The sequence below is a fragment of the Ovis aries genome, chromosome 15 (genome assembly GCF_016772045.2).
Source record: "Ovis aries strain OAR_USU_Benz2616 breed Rambouillet chromosome 15, ARS-UI_Ramb_v3.0, whole genome shotgun sequence".
NCBI classification, from domain to species: Eukaryota; Metazoa; Chordata; class Mammalia; order Artiodactyla; family Bovidae; genus Ovis; species Ovis aries.
In genome coordinates, this window is record NC_056068.1 from 216553 (window position 1) to 234208 (window position 17656).

At 36.1% G+C, this 17656-nt stretch overlaps 1 protein-coding gene and 1 pseudogene across 1 annotated transcript; one reads left to right on the plus strand and one right to left on the minus strand.

Moving 5' to 3' along the window:
- Window positions 1–878: 878 nt before the first annotated feature.
- LOC121816653 (olfactory receptor 8U3-like) lies at window positions 879–1619 on the plus strand (annotated as a pseudogene).
- Window positions 1620–4474: 2855 nt separating this feature from the next.
- LOC101113267 (olfactory receptor 5M9) lies at window positions 4475–5410 on the minus strand. Its single transcript, XM_004015952.2, has one exon. The coding sequence runs from the start codon at window positions 5405–5407 to the stop codon at window positions 4475–4477; it is 933 nt and encodes a 310-aa protein (XP_004016001.1). The 5' UTR covers window positions 5408–5410.
- Window positions 5411–17656: the final 12246 nt, after the last annotated feature.

Genomic DNA, 17656 nt, shown 5'->3' on the forward strand with positions numbered 1-17656 from the left:
ACCTAGAGCCAGACATCCTGGAAAGCAAAGTCAAGTGGGCCATAGAAAGTATCACTAAGAACAGAGCTAATGGAAGTGATGGAATCCCAGTTGATCTATTTCAAATCCTAAAAGATGGTGCTGTGAGAGTGCTGCAGTCAATATGCCAGAAAATTTGGAAAAGTCAGCAGTGGCCACAGGACTGGAAAAGGCCAGTTTTCATTCCAGTCCCAAGGAACACGTGCACAACCGTGGCAGATTCATGTTGATGTATGGCAAAACCAATAAACTATTGTAAAGTAAAATAAAGTGAAAGAAAGAAAGAAAGAAAGAAAGAAAGAAAGAAAGAAAGAAAGAAAGAAAGAAAGAAAGAAAGAAAGAAAGAAAGAAAGAAAGGCAATGTCAAAGAATGCTCAAACTACCGCACAATTGTATTCATCTCACACGCTAGTAAAGTAATGATCAAAATTGTCCTAGCAAGGTTTCAAATGTTTGTGAACTGTGAACTTCTAGATGTTCAAACTGGATTTAGAAACAGCAGAGGAACCTGAGATCAAACTGCCAACATCCATTGGATCATGGAAAAAGCAAGAGAGTTACAGAAATAAGTGTACTTCTGTTTTGCTGACTATGCCAATGCCTATGACTGTGTGGATCACAGCAAACTGGAAACTCTTAAAGAAATGGAACTACCAGACCACCTAAACTGTGTCCTGAGAAATCTGTATGGTGGGAAATATTGACATGATTTCTTTAATCTGGTTGGATCCTCACCTTCACACAGCAATGTACATTTTTTTCTCAGTAATCTGGCTCTGGAGACTTTTGTTACTGCTCATCAATAGCCCCAGCGTTTCTGGAGAGCCTCCTGACCAAGCAAGGTCCATATCTCTCTATGTATGCATGCACAGCTGGGCTTTTCCTTGAACTTCTTGATTTTGGAGACGTTCCTTCTTGCAGTAATGACTTATGACCTCTATGTGGCCATCTGCAGTCCTCTTCTCTACATGGTGATCATGTCCCAAAAGGTGTGCATGCAACTGGTAGCAGGCCCTTACCTTATACAGCTTTTCTGTTGCTTTCCTCCACACAGTTGTTACTTTTCGATTGATCTACTGTGGCACCAGTGTTATTAATCACTTCTATTGTGATGATGTCCCTTTGCTGGCTCTTGCCTGCTCAGACACTGGCCTCAAAGAGATCTTGATTTTTATCTTAGCTGGATTCAACATGATCAGCTCTTTGACCATGGTCCTTATTTATTACCTATACATTGTGGCTGCAATCCTGAGAATCCAATCTGCAGAAGGGAGGCACAAAGCATTCTCATCCTGTGGTTCTCATCTGAATGTTGTCACTATATTCTACAGGACTCTGATCTTCATGTATTTGCAGCCCAAATCAATCCATTCCCTCGACACAAAGAAAATGGCCTCTGTCTTCTATGCAATAGTCAATCCTATGTTGAATCCCATGATCTACAGCCTGAGGAACCAAGAGGTAAGAAATGACTTGAGGAAAGCCTTTGAAAAATGTTATTTCCTGTCTCTATTAAACATTAAAATGTAGCTTGTAACACTGACTGTCTTGGAACTATGCCTCATGTAGATATGTTGTTTTTATTATCTTTGATAGATTAATTTTATTTTCATCATTTTTATATGAGCAAAATGACTTTGCACATGTGTTCTATTTTTTACAAAATTTATAAATAAGATGAAAGGTTTTTAAAAAGAAAGATAAAAAAGGTTTTTAACAGTCACAGTAGGGTGTATTAAATATGGTAAAAGTATACATCATATTTGAGCAGGGGCACCTCAGATTGAGAGAAAAGCAAGAAGGAAAAATATCTTCTTAAAATTGATATTGTAATTAAGTTCACACGATAAGAAGTGGATAAGGTTATGTTAATTGCTTTTGTCCAACTTGAAAGAAAATATATTTTAAAGTGTTTGTGCTTCACAAGAGGGGGATAATAAAACAAAACATAAAGTTTCTAAAAAAATTAAATGAAAATTATAATGCATATTAAAAAAGTTGCTACTATTTGCATATGTGACATTTGATGGTTTTGACCTGGATAGTTTCTATTTAACTGATAATAGGATTTAGCCACTGCTTTCAAAAATGTTTCTATTTTGTACATTGTGGAGACAGAAAAAGGGAAGTGATTAAGTTTTTTGTCCATCCCCACATCATTCCATGCAGTAGCCATTCCTCAACTGTACCCTGTCTGCTAAAAATCATTCCTCTCTGCTTGTGACCCCCACTAGATTCACTGTTGGTTACTTTCTGTAATTCCATTGTTCTCATGTTGTTCAAATTGATATCATTTTTCACCATGCAGATCTGGGAATCAGGGTCAGCTTTTGGAAAGTCATACAATAGTTTCTGAAGAGATTTAATCATTTTCAGGTAAAAATCATCCTAGTGAGTGATAAGATGCAGAGGTGAAGTGCCAAAGATATGTTTACTGAAAGTATTATAAGAGCAAATATATCATTATAGATAAGTGAACTCCTAAGATGCAGTGACTTAATAAAGTAATTTATTCCTTTCTCATGTAGCAGTATGAGTTAAGAAGTTTGGGAAAGGCAATTAGACCTTCAATATGGGGTTTCCATCTTTGTCTAAAAAGTGATCATTTCAGTGGCAACAGTTTCAAGTGGGAAGGAAAAGAAAAAAGTCCATATCTAATGGCTTTAACATAGAGAAGGTGATCTTTAGGTTTCAGGCACCACTTTCTACTGATGGCTCATTGCCAAGACTTGACAACTTTATGTATACCACTGACAAGGGGAAATGGGAATGGTGGTTAACAGATGGATGACAAATGTTTTACTTATAAAATAAAATATAAAATAGTGGACACTGAGGAATATGTTTGCCATAAGGATCACAGAAAATTTGATCTTAAAGGTTCAAGTTATAATGATCTCTCTCAATATGATTATTTCTTGAGCAGCCTATTGTTTCATACTTGAAACCAACTTGTTAGAAGCAAACTTGGGTGATTTGGAAAAAAAAAAAAAACAAAACAAAAAAAAACAAAACCTTTGTTAATGTAGTTTCCAATACTAATCAAATGGTACTCTTTCTTCCTGCTCAGAACCTAAAGTTATGAAAAAGAACTATCCTCCCACCAGCTGCCTTTTCCCAGAACCAATCTGAGGGAATGTGGCTTGTGGGCAATTAGTAAATTAGACTGAATAACAATACTTTCTGTGCTTAAATGAATCCATCTTTCCAGTGATATTATCACAAGTAAATGTTACTTCTCAGAGTCTTTCTACACATGTTCAGTTGTGCACCCCTTTTAATTGGATTAGCCCTTAAACAAGAATAAACTCATTCATGAGAAATTACTTCTGCTTCTGACTTGTTTTATGCTGATATTATTAGCAAGAGTCAACAAAGACAAAAAATGTATTCCATTTATATTAAGAATGAAGGTTAGATTAAGTGGACACCAATCAACACAAGTTGAATAGTTAACTTGTAATCAGATCCCAATGGATACCAGTTTGAGCTGTGCTGATCACATTTTAACACATGTCGAGTGCAATGGCATTCAGTTTTGCAGAGATTCTTATCTGGTTGATCCACTCTAGTTATTAAAGCTTAACTTAAGCAGCTAAATACATACCTAAGAATGTAATGTTACTGACAAGAATTTGAAATCAAACAATAGCTCCATCACAGCAATCAAATGCTACAGGACGTTATTATGATCAAAAGTTAGATTTTAAATGACAAAAAATGCTTATTGCTTAATCTTTTTAAATTATGAGAAGGATATGATAGGCTTATTTGAAATTTTTAACCTATTAAAATTAATAAAGAGAAAAACAACTAGTCAAATCCAAATCAAAGAGTAGAATTAAGGTGAGTCAACAGATTGCTTGAAACACAAATAGTGTTAATTATAGAGCAATATATACTGAGAATTAACTCTATGATTGATTCATGTCACTAGTTGAAGATTCTGAATACATTTTTGTTTTCAAAAGCCCATGCATATATGAATGTTATTGAAAGCTTTTTTGGTAAATGAGGATCCACCAACTTTTATATTCATGAAAAAGTGATGAAGTCTTAATTTTTTCTCATGAAATTATATGTTACTTATAAAACAAGTGAAGAGCAATTGTATATACAAAATATCTTAAGAAATCATATTCAGCTCTTACAAAGATACCTCCAAATTAACATGTGCTTATCCAAATGTATTTATGAGTTATCCAATGACTACACTTAGCACAATTTTACATACACTGGGGCTAATAGTAATAGGTCAGGGTTAGTATGTTTGCATATGTAGATAAAGGAGGCTTAGTCCTGAGAATCCATTCATGGGGTAAACCATCACTGTGTTAGACTGGACCTCTGAGTACATTTAAGTGTTGCCTGTATACAGTCTATTTTAAACAGAATTATTTATATACCTGGACATTTATGACAGGAAGTGGCATACACAGAATTATGTTCTGCAGGTTTACTGCCTCAAGTTTGCCTTGATAATTACTTTGTTGACTGCCTCTTTCACGTCTTTGTTCCTCAAACTGTAGATCATGGGATTCAGCATGGGAATCACTGTGGTGTAAAACACAGCCACCATATTCCCCTGCTCCACAGACTCTTCAGTGGGTCTCCTGAGATACATGAAGATGAGAGTCCCATAAAACATGGTAACAGCTGTCAGGTGGGACCCACAGGTGGAGAATGCCTTCCTTCTGTCATCAGCAGAGTGCATGCACAGCACAGCCACTACGATGAGAGTATAGGAAATAAGAACCACAGAGAGGGAATAAGTGAAATTAATCCCAGCAATAACAATCATGGTGTATTCTTTAATGTGGACCCCTCCACAGGCAATCTTGATAAGGGGAGCATCAGCACAATAGAAGTGGTTGATTTTAAAGTTTCCACAGAAGTACAGGCCATATGTCCACAGTGTGCAGATAAGGCTAACAGAGAATCCATGGATGTATGGCACAGAGATGAGACGAACACAGACAGTCCTGGACATTTTACTGCCATAATGGAGAGGGTTGCAGATGGCCATGTAGCAATCAAAGACCATCACAGCCAAGATATATACTTCCACATGGACAAGGGCTATGAAGAAGTAACACTGCACCAAACACCCCACATAGGAAATGGTTTTTGTCTCTGATGGTAAGTTTTCCAGCATCTTCGGAGTGATATTGGAAGAGAACCAGACATCCACAAAAGACAAATGACTCAAGAAAAAGTACATGGGGCTCTGAAGCTGGGGGCTGATGCTGATCAAAATAATCATACCAATGTTCCCTATCAAAGTGATCATGTAAACTACTAGAAACACCACAAAAAATAGAACTCGAAGCTCCTGATGACTGGTCAATCCCAGAAGAATAAATTCTGTCACATTTGTGAAATTTGGCATTGTCTTCACTTAGACCCAGTCTGCATTGCCTATGGACAAATTAAATAAATGAATTGATTTATTTTATTCTTTAAAATTTTGAGTCATGTTTATCAGTATTCTAGTTCAAATAATATAAAAATCAATGTAGATTTTGCACAGTCTAACATGAGACTATATAATAACATGTATTTTCTTTAATAGGCCTTATAGGTAATTATTGCAATATTAATTAATTTCTTAACTCTAAAACAGATGATTACATTCATGTACTACTAGTATCAGACACTTGTTTTTGCTAAATTATTACAATGATGTTAACATCATAGAGTGCTAATAGAAGTAAAGACAGACTGAGAGTCATCAGAGAATGACCAAATCCATTTCAACATATTGTCTTATAGGAAAATACTTGAGACTTATAAATATTCAGCCAAGGTCAGACAATCACTTTGTGCTGAATAGGGAAGTAATAAGAGGGAATCATTGAAATTCCACTGAATACTATTTTTGTGTATAATGGTTGCCTCTCATTGTCAATACTAATAAAAATACATGTAATATTAACTTACTGATTTCCCTATGACTTAGAAGATATCCTTTTTTAAAAATGTATTTGTTTATTTATTTTTGGCTGAGCTTGGGCTCCTCTTGGTTGGGGTGTGTGGGCTTCTCACTGCAGTGGCTTCTCTTATTGTGGAGCACTGACTCTAGGTGAGCAGGCTTAAATAGCTGTGGTTCACAGGTTCTAGAGTGCAGGCTCAGTGGTTGTGGCTCTCAGGCTTAGTTGCTCCATGGCATATGAAATCTTCCTTTAACTAGGGATCTAACTTGTGTCCCCTACATTGTTAGGCATATTCTTATCCACTGAGCCACCAGGGAAGTCCAGAAGATATCTTCTTATCTACACAATTTTACAGGATGATTGTCTTAAACCTTGGTCTTACAATCTAGTCATTGACATACTTTTCTACACTATGCCAGCTTATGATATAAAAAGCTTTCAACTTATGAAAATCCTAGTCATGTTTTATTTTATTTAGCTATATATTACACTTGCTTGATTTCTGCTTCTTGCAGGATGAGGTAAGAGGTATTTAACGAAATAGACTGTATCAATTTAACAGCTATCTCAGAAAAGTAAACTGCAAGTGGTTCAATCACCATATCAAAATTATATCAATATATAAATTGTATTTACATATAAAATTCAGGTGCCATGTTTTTAAAATTGCTCTCTTATTTCAGATTCTACTGCTTTTCAGCAACAATCCATTATATGTCCAATTAATTTTCAAATTCAATGTCATTACAAGGAAAATGTCCACAAGGAATGTTTTCTCCATTTAATACACTTCCCCAGATAAGTCTTCTGAGAAGTAAACTGCTCTGAGTACTTAGGGATGCATCTGTAGGATTAACATCATCTCAGGAATTTAAGATCCTCATAATAATATTGCCTGAAGAGAATATTATGACATTAAATGGGCTGTAGTTATAATTGCTTATAATAATTCATTTACAGACATCAAAACCAATTTTATGTCAAGTATATTTGCTATGTTATACTTATTATTTATTACATTATAGTTAGAAGTAGCCTAAGTTTTATAATATGAGATTGAACAAGCTAAGTAAGATTCTTGTTTGTATCATAATTGATTATTTTTGAAAATGAGTGAATGAAAAATATACAAATGAGACAATTTAGGGAATGGAACTACTGTGAGACAAAAATGGAGCATGCTGATAAGCAGAGAAATAAGCAGAAGCAGGATGTCCACAGAGTAGTCAAAGATCTCTTTGAGTATTGACTTTTCAGTTATGGGAAAGTAACCAGTTATGTAAACATATTGAGGGAAACGAAAATACAAAAATTTAGAGAGGAACTATTTTTAAAAAAGTATAAACTCTATGATTGTATAATGGCTTCCTCCAATAAGTTCAGTTCAGTTCAGTTCACTCAGTCGTGTCAGACTATTTGTGACCCCATGAACCACAGCGCACCAGGACTCCCTGTCCGTCACCAATCCCGGAGTTTACCCAAACTCATATACATTGAATCTGTGATACCATCCAAACATCTCATCCTCTGTTGTCCCCTTCTCCTCCTGCCTTCAATCATTCCCCAAATCAGGGTCTTTTCAAATGAGTCAGCTCTTTGCATGAGGTGGCCAAAATACCAGAGTTTCAGCTTCAACATCAGTCCTTCCAATGAACACCCACACTAATCTCCTTTAGGATGGACTGGTTGGATCTCCTTGCAGTCCAGGGACTCTCAAGAGTCTTCTCCAACAACATAGTTAAAAAGCATCAATTCCTTGGCTCTCAGCTTTCTTCATAGTTCAAGTCTCACACTGATACATGACCACTGGTAAAATCATAGCCTTGACTAGACAGACTTTGGTGGTAAAGTAATGTCTCTGCTTTTTAATATGCTGTCTAGGTTGATCATAACTTTCCTTCCAAATAGTAATTATCTTTTAATTTCGTGGCTGCAATCACCATCTGCAGTGATTTTGGAGCCCCCCAAAATAATGTTATCCACTGTTTCCCCATCTATTTTCCCTGAAGTGATGGGACTAGATGTCATGATCTTAGTTTTCTGAATGTTGAGCTTTAAGCCAACGTTTTCACTCACCTCTTTCACTTTCATCAAGAGGCTCTTTAGTTCTTCTTCACTTTCTGCCATAAGGGTGCTGTCATTTGCATATCTGAGGTTATTGATATTTCTTCTGGCAATTTTGAGTCCAGCTTCTTCTTCCTCCAGCTCGGTGTTTCTCATGATATGTACTCTGCATATGAGTTAAATAAGCAGGGTGACAATATACAGCCTTCCCATAATCCTTTTCCTATTTGGAACCAGTCTGTTGTTCCATGTCCAGTTCTAACTGTTGCTTCCTGAACGGCATACAGATTTCACAAGAGGCAGGTTAGGTGGTCTAGTATTCCCAGATCTTTCAGAATTGTCCACAGTTTACTGTTATCCACACAGTCAAAGGTTCTGGCATAGTCAATAAAGCAGAAATAGATTTTTTTTTCTGGAATTCCCTTGCTTTTTTAATGATCCAGTGGATATTGGCAATTAGATATCTGTCTTTTCTAAAACCAGCTTGAACATCTGGAAGTTCACGGTTCACGTATTGCTGATGCCTGGCTTGATGTATTTTGGGCATTACTTTACTAGCGTGTGAGATGAGTGCAATTGTGCGGTAGTTTGAGCAATCTTTGACATTGCCTTTCTTTAGGATTGGAATGAAAACTGACCTTTTCCAGTCTTGTGGCCACTGCTGAGTTTTCCAAATTTGCTGGCATACTTTCACAGCATCATCTTTCAGGATTTGAAATATCTCAACTGAATTTCCATTACTTCCAGTAGCTTTGTTCGTAGTGATATTTCTTAAGGCCCACTTGACTTCACATTCCAGGATATCTGGTTCTAGGTGTGTGATCACACCATCATGATTATCTGGGTCATGAAGATTTTTTTTTTTTTGGCATAGATTTTCTCTGTATTCTTGCCACCTCTTCTTAATATCTTCTTTTTTTATTAGTTTTTTTTATTTTTAAATTTTAATATCTTTAATTTTTACATGCATTCCCAAACATGAACCCCCCTCCCATCTCCCTCCCCATAACATCTCTCTGGGTCATCCCCATGCACCCGCCCCAAGCATGCTGCAACCTGCGTCAGACATAGACTGGCGATTCAATTCTTACATGATAGTATACATGTTAGAATGTCATTCTTCCTGCTTCTGTTAGGTCCATACCATTTCTGTCCTTTATTGAGCCCATCTTTGCATGAAATGTTCTTTGATATCTCTAATTTTCTTGAAGAGATCTCTAGTCTTTCCCCAATCTGTTGTTTTCCTCTACTTCTTTACATTGATCACTGAGGAAAGCTTTCTTATCTCTCTTTGCTATTCTTTGGAACTCTGCATTCAAATGGGTATATATTTCCTTTTCTCCCTTGCTTTTCACTTCACTTTTTTTCACAGCTATTTGTAAGGCCTCCTCAGACAGCCATTTTGCTTTTTTGCATTCCTTTTCTTGTGGATAGTCTTGATCCCTGTCTCCTTTACAATGTCACAAACCTCCATCCATAGTTCATCAGACACTCTGTCTATTAGATCTAGTCCTTTAAATCTATTTCTCACTTCCACTGTATAATAAAGGATATGATTTAGGTCATACCTGAATGGTGTAGTGGTTTTCCCCACTTTCTTCAATTTACATCTGAATTTGACAATAAGGATTTCATGTTTTGAGCCACAGTCAGCTCCTAGTCTTGTCTTTGCTGACTTTATAGAGCTTCTCCATCTTTGGCTGCAAAGAATATAATTAATCGGATTTCATTGTTGACCATCTGGCGATGTCCATGTGTAGAGTCTTCTCTTGTGTTGTTAGAAAAGTGTAGCAACTCACAATTTTTAGTTTGATTAATATCTGTGAACTATTTTCCTACCCCTGAAATCATTCATATGGGTATCAAATGCACCATAGAGAAAATGACTTAGGCACATAACATAGGCACTCATATTTCAGTTCTGGTCTGGGTTCAACTCTACCCTATATTTTTATGATTGTAGATCTTCTGGCTGCTAAGTGTGGATATACTAAGCCAGATTTAAGTTGATGATTTTGACTGGGAGACAGAGCTAAGACCAATAATTTTCATATATAAAAAAATCTTGACTCTTCTTGATAAAGCCATATTTAGCTAATTAACACAGGTTAATTTGGATTATTGGTACTACTAACTATAAAGGATGAGATGGTTAGATAGCATCATCAACTCAATGGACATGAGCCTTAGCAAACTCTGGGACATAGTGAAGGACAGAGGAGCCTGGTGTGCTGCAGTCCATGGAGTCTCAAATAGCCGAATATAACTTAGTGACTGAACAACAACAACAACTAAATATAAAAAATATAAAAAATCATCAAGACACCTAAGAAACATAAAGTAATACTACTTCTCCAATTTCCCTTCCTGTGTGATATGTGGGGTTTCTTCCACTTGTCATAATCATCAGCTCTGTAATAGTATAGTTTGTCTCATTCATTTTAAAACACTTCAAACTGACTACATTAGTTGTTATATATTTTAAACATTCATGGATATTCACACATGATTTTTAAGCATCCTGATCTCCAGATCAACTTCATAGAATGCATAACTGTGTTCATAACTAATAAAATGTCTATTAAAAATTGTTCTAATGGCAGCAGTCTCAGCTTTAAGGTAAGATAATAGCTAACTTTTGTTGAATCCTTACATTTTTTTTTTATAAGTAAAGGTCCTATGAGAGAGGTTCTAATTAGTGTATCTTTCTAAACAACGAGAAAACTGAAGCACTGACAGATTAAGAGGCTTTCCTTGGATCAGACATCTGCAAATCGTCCAGCTGGAAATTCAAACCAATTAATTGGACTCTAGGGGTACACTCTTAATAACTTTATATTGCTGCTACCTCTTTGATAACTTTTTCTAATATTCTATTTCCCTACATTTAAAATTCAGTTTATTCTTCCATGATAAAGAAAAGTGAAAAGCTATTCACCATACATTCCTTTTAAGTACATGTTACATTTGGTAACTCACTTTTGGCCCAGACGTGTGTGTGTTTAGAGGGAGCATTATTTAGCCCATCGGAGAAAGTAATAACAGTTCTAAAAAAATGACAGTCAGAAACTACTCATATTATATATTGTTCAGCTTCTGTAGCTAAGACACTAAAAATAAGAGTGACTTAGACAAAATATAACTTTATTTTTTCTCTCGTGTAACACCCTACAGAGTCAATGTAGGACTAGAGTATTGGATTCATAGTTATTAAGAACTCAGGTGTCTTTTTTCATTGATCTACCACCCTCAACACTGGGGTTCTATCTCATAGATCAGGATGGCTATTCAACTCCCACTATCACATCTGCAGTTTGGAAGGAAGGGAATCTCAGAGGAGGGAGAAGGAAAAAGAAGAAAAGGTAAAAATAGGGAGGAAGAAGAGAAGGGAGGGCATGTTCCTTCTCTTTAAGGGCACAAACCAGAAGTTGCACATGTTACTTCTGCATACATACTATTAGCCAGAACTTAGGCATGTGGCCACAATTAGCTATCAAGAAAACTTGAAATATAGTTTTGACTGGGCAGTCATTTAGCCAGTTCAAATTTTTATTACTGTTTAGGAAGAGGAGAACACATTGAAGGACAGCTGGCAGCCTCTGCCACATGATTCTAAAAATCAAACATTTCATTGAATCTAAGCTATATCACAGTTTTACGCACCATGAAGAAAGAAAAATGCAGCCAAGTAAACTGTGACACCCTATCAATTATAGGACTCATTTCCATTTCAGAAATGTGAAAAATATGCATATTAAAATTATTAAAATACGGTATATCTTTAAAAAAAATAAAATAAAATAAAATAAAATTCAGTTTGATTATCCTCCAAAAAGGGGAAAAGTTATCCTTTTGATAGTTAATGCTTGATGAACCAGAAGAGCTTGGCATTTCCCTAGAGCCTATAAACCAGAGTTCTTGGACCACCATTATCTATGCCTCTCAAGGTTAGGTGATCCCATAGTCCTAGGGCCAGATGACTGAAGTAACTTCTTATAGAGAGCCACTTTGTTAAATAACTATGAATCATCTTTAAAGCAATTAAGCTTATAGAATGTATATTTACAAATTTTAAAAATCACTTTCATTAACTTTTCCAGAACTTTATACACACACACACACACACACACACACACACACACACACACACACACAAAATACAGCAAAGGTATAATTTTTGTCCAATATAGTGAAAGATAGGGAAGCATGGCATGCTACCGTCCATGGGATGACAAAGAGTAGGACACAACTTAGTGACTGAACAATAACAATCATTCCCAATGATGCAATACCTTCAATTCCACGCAGATACATTTTTAAACACAATGTAAAATCACTGGTCTTTGTAGAGAAGACATAAAAGTCAAAACCTGAAGAGCAAAAATTATTTTAAGTCCCTATGGTAGCAAGATATTCTTATGAATTTTTATATCAACTATTAATATAAATAGTAATATTCCCCAAGTATATAATTCCAGACAATAAAACACTGTGATAACAAATATGTCTGCAAGTAAGGTCTTAGTCTCCTCTTCAAAAAGAGTAAAAAGAAAAGTGACTGCATTTATCTCTATTGCAGAGTATAAAATTTGCAGACCTACCTTCAGCAGCAACAGCAACAAAAAAAAAAAAAATTCCTCACTATTTATAATAGAATCTTGAACACTGAACGCATTGAGAGCATCTCCCCAAGGAACTATCCAGATAATGATGAAACAAATTATAATTAAAATTATAGAAACATCTCAGGAGTAAAGGAAGTTAAGGAGGGTTAATCAGAAGAATGTCTTCTGATAATATTAGTGACAAATATCCTTAATATGGTATAATCTCTCCCATCTTCAAATGGTATAATATCTGCCTCAGGAAAACACCTTGAACCTCAGGAAAGCATTCTTGGTTTGCATTATACAATGTTGCTCAGTCACTTTCTTTTCTATTGTGCTTTAGTTCTAGTAATCATTATCTTTCAGGCCAAACACAGCAATGCACACCTTATGCATCTCATGGCTGTTGAAGAGATCCCAGGTGCCTCAAAAGTACAGATCACAGGGAAACATCTAGGAAGAATGAGTACAAATAGAGGTCATTGGTGGAGAAGTTGATTGTTGTAGAACAATTTATCAGTGAACTGAGGCTCTTCTTGGAGTCAGTAGAGTATCAACTTCAATGTCAGTTAGATCAGAAATAAAATCTTCAGTCTGCACCATAGTCAACTACCTGTCTTTGGAAAAGTAAGGATTCTCAGTTTCAAAGCTCATCTGTAGAAAAAGGAAACTGCTGACTCACAGTGAGGTGTGGAGATCACAGATAACATTGGGAAATTCTTAGCACAACACCTGTCTCTGATGAAGCAGTCAAAAAATTGAAATGACATATGTAGTTTCACCTATTAACAGTTGACAAGTATGATCTCGCCACCTATTTGTGATTGTGATCAGTATTATCTCTGGGTTGAAGGTTAAAAAAATATGTAAAATAATTCTGAGGTTCAGTTTTTCCACAAAGTATAAATAGAGGGGCTTTCCTTGTGGCTCACATGGAAAAGAGTCTTCCTACAATGCAGGAGACACATGTTTGATCCCTGGGTCCTGAAGACCCTCTGGAGAAAGGAAAGGCTTTCCACTCCAGTATTGTTGATGCTTCCCTAGTGGCTCAGACATTAAAGATAGCTATCAGATTAAATAATCTGAATGGAAACCAAAATTGTTCATAAATTCTGATTTGTACTACCTCAACTTTGCTGGAAAATCATGGACAGAATAATACACAGGCAAAGCTTTCCTCTGTATCCTTAAGTGCCCAAGGACCTCAAACTCCTTAGTTCTTTCTCACCTTTTATGGAGAGACTTCATCAGGCAAATTCATTGGCCCACATTTATATAAGTTAACCTGCACTCCCTAGAGAAAAAAAAGAAATTTAAAACAAGAAAGCATTGTGTGTTTGAGTGTATATGGCGTGTGTTAAAGCAGGAGAGAGCAAGGAAGAGAGTGAAGGTTAAATACATTTGATACTAGAGATGCTTAACTATAACACTGTTGATAGATATATAAATGCATGTAAGAATGAGATCCATTTTTTTTATTTTTATTTTTACTCTATTTTACTTTACAATACTGTATTGGTTTTGCCATACAACAACATGAATCCACCACGGGTGTACATGTGCTCCCAAACATGAACCCCCTCCCACCTCCCTCCCCATAACATCTCTCTGGGTCATCCCTGTGCACCAGCCCCAAGCATCCTGTATCCTGCATTGGACATAGACTGGCAATTTGTTTCTTACATGATAGTATACATGTTTCAATGCCATTCTCCCAAATTATCCCACCCTCTCCCTCTCCCTCAGAGTCCAAAAGTCCGCTCTACACATCTGTGTCTCTTTTGCTGTCTTGCATACAGGGTCATCATTGCCATCTTTCTAAATTCCATATATGTGTGTTAGTATATTGTATTGGTGTTATTCTTTCTGGCTTACTTCACTCTGTATAATTGGCTCGACTTTCATCCATCTTTTTTTAAAAGTACGTTACAAAACCATCCTGAATTTCCTGTAAATGGAAAAATTGTTTGAAATTCACTGGAAGATCCCATATTTGGGGAAATTATGAACCAGAAGTGATCTTGGAGATCAGATACTACATCCTAAAACTAGATGAATGACACAAAATGAGTGGTTCAAGGTCACACACAAATTAGTTTGAATATTGGAAGCTAAAACCAGGAACATGACTTAACCAATGACCTTGACATTATCATCCTTCACACAACACTGAAACAACTCTGAAAAGAGTAGAGAAAGTAGTTCACTTTTGAAAAAAAAAGGAAAAAAGAGGTAACATAGATTATCCAAATCCATTTGCCAAATTCACTTGCTAAATTCAGACTTAAATTGAAGAAGCAAAACCACTAGACTATTTAGGTATGACCTAAGTCAAATCCCTTACAATAGTACAGGGGAAATGACATATACAGTCAAGGGATTAGATATGATAGACACAGTGCCTGAAGAACTATAGACAGAGGTTCATGGCATAGTGCAGGAGACAGGGATCAAGAAGATACCCAAGGACATGGAAGAAACCTAGATGTCCATTAGCAGATGAATGGATAAGAAAGCTGTGGTATATATACACAATGGAGTATTACTCAGCCATTAAAAAGAATACATTTGAATCAGTTCTAATGAGGTGGATGAAACTGGAGCCTATTATACAGAAGGAAGTAAGCCAGAAAGAAAAAAACAGCAATACAGTATACTAACGCATATATATGGAATTTAGAAAGATGGTAATGGTAACCCTGTATGCGAGACAGCAAAAGAAACACAAATGTATAGAACAGTCTTTTGGACTCTGTGGGAGAGGGAGAGGGTGGGATGATTTGGGAGAATGTCATTGAAACATGTAAAATATCATAAATGAAACGAATCGCTAGTCCAGGTTTGATGCATGATACTGGATGCTTGGGGCTGGTGCACTAAGACGATCCAGAAGGATGGTATGGAGAGGGAGGAGGGAGGGGGTTCAGGATGGGGAACATGTGTATACCTTTGGAAGATTCATGTTGTTGTATGACAAAACCAATTCAATATTGTAAAGTAATTAGCCTCCAATTAAAATAAATAAATTTATATTAAAAAAATAAAAACCATGTAAATGGTAAAACAACAACAAAAAAATAAGATACCCAAGAAAAAGAAGTGTAAGTAGGCAAAACGTTTGTCTGGCAAGGCCTTACAAATAGCTTAGAAAAGAAGAGAAACAAAAAGGCAAAAGAGAAAAGGAAAGACATGCCCATTTGATGCAGAGTTCCAAGGAATAGCAAGGAGAGGTAAGAAAGTCTTCCTCAGTGATCACTGCAAATAAATAGAGAAAAACAATAGAATGGGATGGACTAGAGATCTCTTCAAGAAAATCAGAGATACCAAGGGAACATTTCATGCAAAGATGGGCTCAATAAAGGACATAAATGATATGGACTTAACAGAAGCAGAAGATATTAAGAGGAGGTGGCAAGAATAAACCGAAGAACTATACCAAAAAGGTTTTCATGACTCAGATAATCACGATGGTGTGATCACTCACCTAGAGCCAGACTTCCTGGAATGCAAAGGCAAGTGGGCCTTAGGAAGCATCACTATGAACAAAGCTAGTAGAGGCAATGGAATTCTGGTTGAGCTACTTCAAATCTTCAAATATGATGCTGTGAAAGTGCTGCACTCGATATACTAGCAAATTTTGAAAAGTCAGCAGTAGCCACAGGACTGGAAAAGTCAGTTTCATTCCAGTCCCAAAGAAAGGCAATGCCAAAGAATGTTCAAACTACCACACAATTGCACTCCTCTCACACACTAGCAAAGTAATGCTCAAAATCCTCCAAGCCAGGATTTAATAGTATGTGAATCTTGTGCTTTCACATCTTCAACCTGGATTTAGAAAAGGCAGAGGATCATGAGATCAAAATGCCAACATCCACTGGATCATCAAAAAAGCAAGAGAGTTCCAGAAAAACATCTACTCCTGCTTTCTTGACTACGCCAATGCCTTTGATTGTGTGGATGACAAACTGCGGACAATTCTTAAAGAGATGGGAATACCAGACCACCTGACCTTCCTCTTGAGAAATCTGTATGCAGGTCAGAAAGAAACAATTAGAACTGAACATGGAACAATAGACTGGTTCCAAATAGGGAAAGGAGTATGTCAAGGCTGTACATTGTCACCCTGCTTATTTAACTTCTATGCAGAGTACATCATGAGAAACGCTGGGCTGGATGAAGCACAAGCTGCAATCAAGATTGTTCGGAGAATATCAATAACCTCAGATATGCAGTACACACCACCCTTATGGAAGAAAGTGAAAAAGAACTAAAGAGCCTCTTAATGAAACTGAAAGAGAGAGTGAAAAAGTTGGCTTAAAGCTCAACATTCCAAAAACTAAGATCATGGTATCTGGTCCCATCACTTCATGACAAATAGATTGGGAAACAATGGCTGACTTTACCATGGAAGTCAAAAAGAGTCAGACATGACTGAGTGACTGAACAGCAAAAACATAGTATCCATTACATGACTGTACCTAAACTTATGTATTCTTCCTATTTTTGAAAAATGTCTAGAGTGCTTCCTGATGTGGCTATTACAGAATACATTCTTGCTCTTGTCTCTAAATGAATATATACGTGCACTTCTCTTGATAAAATTTTGGGTAGAATTGCTCGTTTGCAGATTAGGTATATAGTCTGCTTAAACTGGCAAATAGTTTCACAAACTGGTTATATGAATTACATTCCCATTAGCACTATTTAAGTAGTTTTGTTCCATAGTTTCACCAATATTAATATTATAAGGTGTTTATAAATTTTTTGTATGCTAGGTTTGTGTGTAGGTACAAATATTTTATAGTTCTAATTTTCATTTCCTTAATTACCATTGAATTTGAAGATATGTGACGTTACTTAGTTTTTTGAATATATCTTTGTTGAAAACATTTTCATGATTTTCTTTTTTTAATTCATTTTCATGAATTAATTGGGTAATATTCTAACATTCTATAATGAATTAGACTTAAATCACATTAATATTTCCAGCTCTGCCACTTAATACCTGTAATCTGTGGTAGTCATTTAATGGCT